Source organism: Girardinichthys multiradiatus, chromosome 1, assembly GCF_021462225.1.
Source record: "Girardinichthys multiradiatus isolate DD_20200921_A chromosome 1, DD_fGirMul_XY1, whole genome shotgun sequence".
Taxonomy (NCBI): Eukaryota; Metazoa; Chordata; class Actinopteri; order Cyprinodontiformes; family Goodeidae; genus Girardinichthys; species Girardinichthys multiradiatus.
This window is the reverse complement of record NC_061794.1, coordinates 23,117,723-23,126,442: the sequence shown is the minus strand read 5'-3', so window position 1 is coordinate 23,126,442 and position 8,720 is coordinate 23,117,723. Positions and strand designations below refer to the sequence as shown.

General features: G+C 37.9%; 1 protein-coding gene across 1 annotated transcript; it reads left to right on the top strand.

Moving 5' to 3' along the window:
- Positions 1–309: 309 nt before the first annotated feature.
- On the top strand, positions 310–1,794 carry LOC124876589. Its single transcript, XM_047379506.1, has 6 exons — positions 310–335; positions 413–724; positions 862–991; positions 1,080–1,198; positions 1,330–1,376; positions 1,495–1,794. Exons 2-6 carry the CDS (start codon positions 475–477, stop codon positions 1,651–1,653), a joined length of 705 nt encoding a protein of 234 aa, XP_047235462.1. The 5' UTR covers positions 310–335; positions 413–474; the 3' UTR covers positions 1,654–1,794.
- The last annotated feature ends 6,926 nt before the right edge of the window (positions 1,795–8,720 follow it).

The following is an 8,720-nucleotide window of genomic DNA, read 5'->3' as shown; positions in this document are numbered from 1 at the left end:
GAAAAATAAAGTCAGTTTTTGCAAGAGTTGGTTCGAGCGCAAGTCGTGGCTGACCGGCTGTGGACTAGCCAATGCACTTTTCTGTTTTCCCAAATGTATTCGTCGTCTCACTGTTGATTTCATATACTGGAGTAGGTAGAGAAATGTATTGTTACATCAGCCCCACCAAGAATAATTTTCACCACCCGCCACTGTTGATGAACAAAAAACTTCCCTTCCCTTTTCTTTCGTCTGAGGAGGTGCCTTCAATCCTCTTATAAGAGGGAAAAGTGTCTACAAGCACTGAGACTCAGTGAAGATGAAGATTCTTGTCATATGTATCTGTCTCTTGCAAGGTATGGCTGACAAATCCCAGGAATTTTCTGTTGTCTACATCTTGCTAAAATATTGAAAATGACTTTTTGTTTTCCAGACACTTGCCCTCTAAAAGGACATCAGGGGACTAAGGATCTTCAGCACATTTTTCTGAAACTCATGTTTCCTCCGTTTTACAACAGCTACAACAAGTCTTGCTGTAAAATGTATCCTGGAAGATGTTACAAACTGCTGGACAGTTCAGGGTACACCTGTGATTCACTCAGGGGAAGAGTCACCACAACAGAGAAAAATGGCTGGATTGAGTTTGAGATATCAAATGTGCAGGTTGATGATGCAGGTTATTACAGATGTGGCGTTCTGGGTACCCAGACCCAAATATATGCAGACTACTATGTGGAGGTATTTGGTAAGTAAACCTAAATAAAAGTGTTTAACCTGTAGTCAAAGATTAAAATGTTTTTCCTTAATGTGAAAAGGAAACTTTCCTTTAGGTCTTGCTCTAAGCTTAGAAGTCTAAACTAATTGTCTTGCATTATGCAAAAGCTTCTGATCACAACGGCCAGTCTCAGCCTCCGTTGACAACCACAGCAACAGTCAGAGCCCCAAACAGCTCCACAACAGTCCTGGACTTGACTGAACCTGTTCTAGTACAGGACCACGGTGACAATGACAGGTCTGCAACCTTTAAGTGCTTTTTTTTGATTGCTGTTGTTTCTCATTTGTCGGGTATGGCTAAATTTCGTACTCCGTTTCTCTTTCAGAGCTTCCTGGAATTTTGGTGTGCCGCTCTTTGTTGCTGTCTCCATCACAGCCATGATTTCTGTTGCTTCTGTGCTTGGTGCTGTTTGCTGCAAAGTCAAAGCAAAGCGTAAAAAGTCAAGTAAGCATTTTTCTGAAACTCATTATCTTTCCAATGTGACTGTCTGCCAGTCTGTCTGACAGTGATAAATGGTTCTTTTTATAGAAGGGTCAGCCAATATAATGTGTTGTTTTTTTATTCCCGTTTTATAGAGATATTTGGAGAAACTCTGTGTGAGTCATGGAAACAAGAAGCCCTGGTAGGTGCAGAACTGGGAACCAGCAGTGACTGTGACTCACTGCCAGGTTTACAAGGAGACATTGTTGTTTTGAACTTCCTGTACAACACAATCTCTGAACACACTTTGTCTCTTTCAGGAAACAAGTGGCATTATCTATGCAACAGTGGACTTTAAACCTCACCAGAAACCTGAGGAGGTGTATGCAAACCTGGGAGACAACAAAAACGGAGCAGGCATTCCCAATGCGGACAATGCTGGGATGGTGGAGTACTCCATGTTGGCAATCCAGCTGTAATTTCAGATTGACTCGCATGTACTGAGCATTTTGAGAGTATTTATAACCCTTGAACATATGTATTTTCTCAAGTTACTACCAAAACCTTCCAAATATTTCATTGGGATTCTATGTGATAGATAAATAAAAGGTAGTGCATAACTGTGTGCACGGTCTACCTCTACAACATGTACTACGCCCGACAGATGGACTCTTGACAAAAAGTTGACTTCTAGTTATAGTTGGTTGCACTGAATTTGATCTACGGGTGTCAGGGTAAAGAGGGCTGAAAAGATTATGCACATGCCTGTCACACTTTATGGATTTATAATTGTAACAATTCGTGACAGCCAATTATAATTTTGATTCTGCAATCATGCACTAATTGTGGTGATGTATCACAGAAATCCACCAAAAATTTGTTTTTGAAATTTTTAATTGTAATTAGACAAAATGTCAAAAAGTTAAAATGTTCAATTAATTAATTAATTAAGTTCAATTGATGCTCTCTGGGACCATTTTAGAGGCAAATTCCAGCTTATTGTGAAGACCTTAAAATATATTTTCTAAAAACATGTTGAAATTTCAACCCATTCATGAAGTTGGATTTCTAACTCAAAAGAAGTTCCTTTGTGAGCTCCCAGTAATAATGGATTGCAGCATTTGATTACTTAAATTTCTCATTAAGTGCTTTGGTTGTGTTTACATACTGTATTTGCATGAAAATCTAAAGCACAACATAAAAGTTTTAAAATCTGTCGTTGCGAATTAAATAGATTTGTTTTGTTCTTTGAGTTTTCAGCTCTGTTGTTGTTCAGATGTTGGGAAGGCAGCAGGCGTGCCGATCAGGTCACCATGTTATCTAATATGGTATCGATGTTTAGTCTTATCAGCGTCTACCACATTACAGTCACATTACATCAACCTAACCTTCTACTATTCTGAGATCCGATCAATGTTAAGCTCTTGGCCTATGCTATTCAACACAAAAGCTGTTGGAGTTTCATTTTATATCTTTAGAAGAAGATCAATAGACCAACAATACCATGAACACACTTGACCGTTTCTGATGTCTTTGGCCCGTTAGCACAAAAAACAGAAAACCTTTTCTGTTTAAATAAAATACATGAATTGACAGCCACTCGTAAAACTGACATATGTACCGTACCTAAACATTATGCAGAAAAGGGTTTCTTGGCAAAGACAGCTACAATTGAACTCAGTTTAGCACGGCCAAATGGGTAGATTCAGATCCGGCTACATACAGTTCAGCACAATACAATAAAATTCAGTTTATCTTACGATGGCACTTAAAAAAAAGATGTATATTAAAGCCCAGCTGACTGCATTGATCTTGTAGCCACGTTTCATCTTGAGGAACCTCGTGGCAACAGTGGAGAGGAATCCTTCACAGGAAGAAACCTCCAGAAGAACCAGACTTAGAACAATCAACCTTTTCATTGAACAGTTAAGGATTGTGAGGACAGGGAAGGAACAGAAAAAAAATTACAGAATCATTGGTCCAGGATTACTTTGTGTAGAAAAAACAGCACAAAGTTAATAGCATTAATAGGCTCACCATTTACTTCATCCAGGAAAGACAAATATAGGGGATCAGGCATTCTTTCTATGGGAAAAAATGAAAAATATGAAGCAGTAAAGTTAATAGCTCCATCAATGATTTATTTTAGGACAACACAAGTAGTGGGTCAGGGGTACTTTCTATGGGGAAAAAGTCAAAAAGGTTTCACAAAGTTGATGGCAGTGAACCAGCCCCCTGATCAGATCATCTGGAGTTGGTTGGGGGCATGAAAAGTTTGTTGCTAACAGGATAAAAAAAAAACCTGCTCAGATAATCTTTAAATCTGAACATTTTCAATTTTGTCTGATGTCCTGAGCAGTAATTATTAGTAGCTATAACTGATGTCACAATCCTGAGGTGTTTGGGGTTTCATTTTCAGTTGTGTGTATATTTTGACTATTTGTTTGCTGTTTATATTGTTTCCATAGGTCTTGCTTTCTGAAGTTTATTTATCCATGTTTATTATTGTTAGGTGTTTTTCTTGTCAGTTCATTCTTTTGTATTTTTTGTCTTTTTTACATCTATAGTCTGTTTCCGTTTAGATTCCTGTAAGATTTCTCCCTGGGTTTCTGTGTTCAGCTCCTTCCTTGTTAATTTTTTTTTCCTCCTTCAGCTGCTATGCCTATCTCTCTGCCTTAGCTGCAACTCATGTCTTCTGATTAACTCATCTTGTTTTTTCTGTCATTTCTCCACCCTTTCTTAGTATATAAGACCACTAGTTCTCATTATTCTCTGCTGGGTTCTTCTGTGGGACTGCTATTTCCATGCCGTTTCATTTCCTGTGCTTCATGTCCATTCGCTATGTGCAAGACCATAGTGTAAGTTCTCCTTATTTTATGATTAAAGTTCTCGCTTTCACCTCAGTTGTCTCTGCATTTGAGTCTATCAAACCAAAACATGACACCTGGTAACTATAGCTATTACTAGCTTTTATATGGCTTTAGCTATGTGAAGCTATAGCTATATGGGTTAAGGGGTAAAGGCAATACTTAAAGGTCTGTATGTCATGAAATGCATCAACAACTCAGGAAAACTTACCTCAGCTTTACAGCTGCAGCGAGCAGTGATGGCAGATTGATGGTTCAGGAGGCTTGTTAGATGCCCTCTGAGATCAATTTCCTAAACAGGCATCTCATCTGGCAACCTACAATCCAATGCTTCCTGTACCTACCCAGTGTAAAAATAATGAAAGCATTCAACAGCTTGCTTTCAGAGTCACCTGTATATAAAGTTATGGGTTGTGGATAAAGTAAAGAAATGTCGGAATATAAAACGTTTGTTCTTGCTGGCTGCATGTGCCAAGGACTTACTCTGCATTGAATATGTATCCAGCAACATAGAATAGTTAATTTATCACAGTTTTCTTGAAAACCGTCACTGTCTAGATATTTTTTCCAGCTTCATTTTAGCTCAGCCATCACAGTCCACCCCTGGTTTCTGCTAACCAGTGCAGTGCACATGCACTGATTCCTGGAAAGTAAATATAAACATACATGAGTCTATAGCTCCATCACAGACTTTGACCAGGAACCAAACAACCACTTTGCCAGGGGTACTGTTTTTGAGCAGCAAAAACAATGACGGTAGACATAATTTATGGCAGCAATTGTCAATTGCTGCTTTTAGGAAAAAGATGAGGAGGGTGGGAGTACTTTCAATTGAAAAAAGGGAATTACACAGTTAGCAGCAGCAATAGTTCTGTCAATGGCTTTGTGAACCAAGAACTATAGGGCAGGTATACTTTCTATGAGAGAAAAGAACCAAATAACAGGTAATGCCAGTAATAACTCTATTAATGACTCTGATGTCAAGCAAAGAGGCACCGTTGAAAGGAGACACTGAGCCATAGATATTATCTTTGAACACCTTGCAAATAGCTATTTCATTGCAAAGATTTGGCTGTAGCCTGAGTCTTCAACACGCTCTCAAATGAAACATCTCTCAGGACATTAGCAGACATATAACCAGATGAGCAAACCGAATGCCAAGTCTTCGTGATATTCTTCCAACAGTGAGTGGCAGCAGTGATTTTCCTTTCCCTGAGAGACACCAGGAGACACAGATATGATGAATGTAGAGTAAATGTGACTTCAGGTAAACTCTGGTTTATGTTGCAGCTGACCATAGCCAATGAGGTTCACAAAGCAGAGGATCATGGCAAAGCAACAGGCAGGTTTATTGGTGTTTTAGTGTTTTGCAGCTGAAGCAAAAAACCAACTCCTGCTTCATTATTTTTATTAGACTGTTTTGACGTCAGAGAACTCAACAGCTGTTTACTCTGGGTTAAGAAAAGGGGGGGAATAATATATGCCGAATGTTGTGGTTTAACAGTGTGACTCACATCTCTGTACTGGTTAAATGAGACTCCTGCACAGGCACTCATGTTGTTGATGTCACAGGTCCATCTATGGAGGAGGTACCAGTGTTGATGATGGCCTGGCAGCTCCCAGAGAAGGCCATAGCCTCACCACCTCAAGGACATGAAGCAGATGGTGTAACAATGGCAAACCACAAACCTGAGTGCAGCTTACTTGTACTATGTGTTATGTGTCTGTAATTGGGAGTTTCTTTCTCCTAGTTTGTACTGACATGGCAGTAAGTGACTGATGTCAGAGGGATGTTATTGGTATTATTGACATCACTAAACTGCATCTGTCACTCTTGCTAAGAAAAAAGCAAAAGCTCAAATCTCACATGTAAATTTGAAAATATAAACAAGCTCAGTTAGTTGAAAAGGAAACAGGGTTCTATCAACATATTTCCAGTGCTTCACAGGAGAGGTTCAGCGCATCAGCTGAGCCATCTGTTCTTGCTTCATCATGTTGTCCATGGCAGGCAGCACACCGTCATAGGCAATGAAGTGGAAGGACGATTCCAACTGTCGTCAGGCTGCATATGAGGCATGAAGGGGGACTTTATCTGCCTAATTCCAACCTCCTGGCTCAGCAGAAATATGGTGCCCACCTGCACTCCGTTTGTCAAAGTTCAACAGACCACAAGGACATGTCAGTTTGAAGTGTAAATACACTTCACATTTTGTTCCAGGGGGTTTGATGACCTAAATGGTGCTGCTAGCCAGATATTCCATCATGCTGCCAGCACCTTACTGGATGGACAGAGCTGGTCTCCATGCTTAAATGTGGAGCCCTGTGGAAAGTTCAATCTGTCGTGGTTCTCTGCAGATGGATGGTGTTAACTGTGTTATGATAATCAAAGCTCCTCAGTACTAGTTTGGTATACTTTTATTTTTTAAGGAAGATTTCTGTCCCAGGGTTCTCATTCCAATCCTGCCAACAGAAAACTGATGAATTGAAATCTACTGAAGTCGAACACTTCAGCTTTGAAAAAAGTTAGCTTAGCTGTCCCCCTTGTGCCAGTTTAAATGTATGATATTTGAAATACATTGATTCTGCCTCAATAAAATTAGAGAGTGCTTTTCTAAATTCCCTATCAAGCTGGATTTGGAAAACATAAAGTCCCAGATTTACTGATGGAGACACTATCTTATCTTACTCACAACCAGTCCTTAACTTTGGCATTTGATACTCTAATCTATTTTCATAATCTTGGTAACATTTCTTGCATTTCTTTATGAAACAGATCCTGCCTCCGTTTTTTTCTTTTTCAAATATTATGCAAATCTTTGCATGAAGCAAACTGCAAAATGGCAAAACTTGATGCAATGTTTATTTAACGCTATGCCTTCAAACGTAAATAAAAAATGGGTCACACGGAGGACAACAATGGTTAGATTGAGTCACAAACTCTGGCCAGCTCTGTTTCTGCAACACAAGATATTTTCTATTTCTTAGTGTTACATTCAAGGCAAAACATTTATTTGGATTTTTAGTATGCCAAAAACTGTAAGGGGATATTTAGACCAATGCAACATAATGATCCCCATTACATGAGTTTATTTTTGTCATGATTATCTCTGCTGCTTCATAAGTCTGCACTGAGCCTGTTAGCAATTGATCAACTTAAAAACGTCTGAAATGTAACAGTAATATGTTTTTCACTGAAAGAGCATCAATTAAAAATCTACACAAAAAAGTAAAGCCAGATCATGTCACTGAATTATCTGACTAATATAATCCGGTGTAAAAATGTTCATCTGTCATTCTTTTCATATAAGTATCTCACAGAAATGATAGTGGACTGAATGACACCCACTCCTGGTTTCTACAGTCAATCTGAAACTGTGTTGTGATGCTGATCCTGCAGCTGAGGATATGATGCATAAAAAGTGTATTTCTTTTGTGCCTTTGTCTCCCTTCAGCTGTTCTTTTTGGACCCAGGAAGTGCATTGCTGCAGCCCCCCTTTTCCACGTGTTATGAAATTGTAGTTCCTGCATTCCCACAACTTTTAAGCCCACGGTAACACCACTGCGTGTAAGTTACATTTATTGAAATCACCAATTAAGTAATAAAATTAATCAAAAGAAGCAATACTTCAAAGACTTTCTCACTCTCAGACAATGAAATCAGAATAAATAAATAAGTGGCGATATGTGTTTTTGTTTTCAGCATTTTTGTATCATGTTATTAGTTTATAACAAGTTAAATCTGAGCCCTTTTTTTACCTGGGTGTATTTGCTACGCCAGTGCATTGTTTTGAGGGGTTCTTATCAAATGTTGTACAAAAACAAATTAATTGTTACAGATTTCCTTTAAGGTGCGGAGAATTTGAACAACGGTAGGAAAATAGTGAAAAGACTGAGCACATGTACTGAGATGTGTTTGTGACTGCATCAAACAGCAGCTCAGTGCAGAATGTTTTAGTCTAATTTTATTGTTGATAATTCTATGACAAATATTTTACTATTATGTTAATATTGTTTAATATATATTAAATACTTAATTCATTTTTCATTTATATATTTGTATTATTAGAACTGTTAATACTTGTGAACTAAATATGTAGCTAAATTATTTTAAAAATAAATACTCATAACCACATAAATAAAAACACAAAAAAACTGTGATTTCTAAAATATTGTGTTTGCTTTACAATCGCTGACATTCCTGATATTATAAAAATACTATGCTTTGTCATTTTCGACAATTTCTTTAAGCCATTCGTCCAAGCAAAGTTTAACCTTTTCCCTCCATCAAAATATGGAGGTAAAGTGAAAGGACGTCCACACGAAGACGTCTAATGTGTCACAACGTGGTTGGAACGTTGTCAGGGTTGACCAAACCGGCTAACAAAGTGTAACTGTCAGCGTCTTTGTTTGGGATTAATTTGGACAATTTCTCTTCCAATTTCAACATCAACATAAAGTTGAACAAAAATACTTCTCATTAAACTTTGTTGAATTCTTGTCATAACTATAAAGAAGACCATAGTTTTTAAAATGTACATATCTGCACCTGGAGCTTTCTACTTAATTTTCACTAATCTAAAATTTAACAACACAACAGATTTATTAAGACTATCATCATAATCGTACGTTTAAAAAAACATTTGGCACAATTTTACATGGAGAATTATAGGTTTATTGAC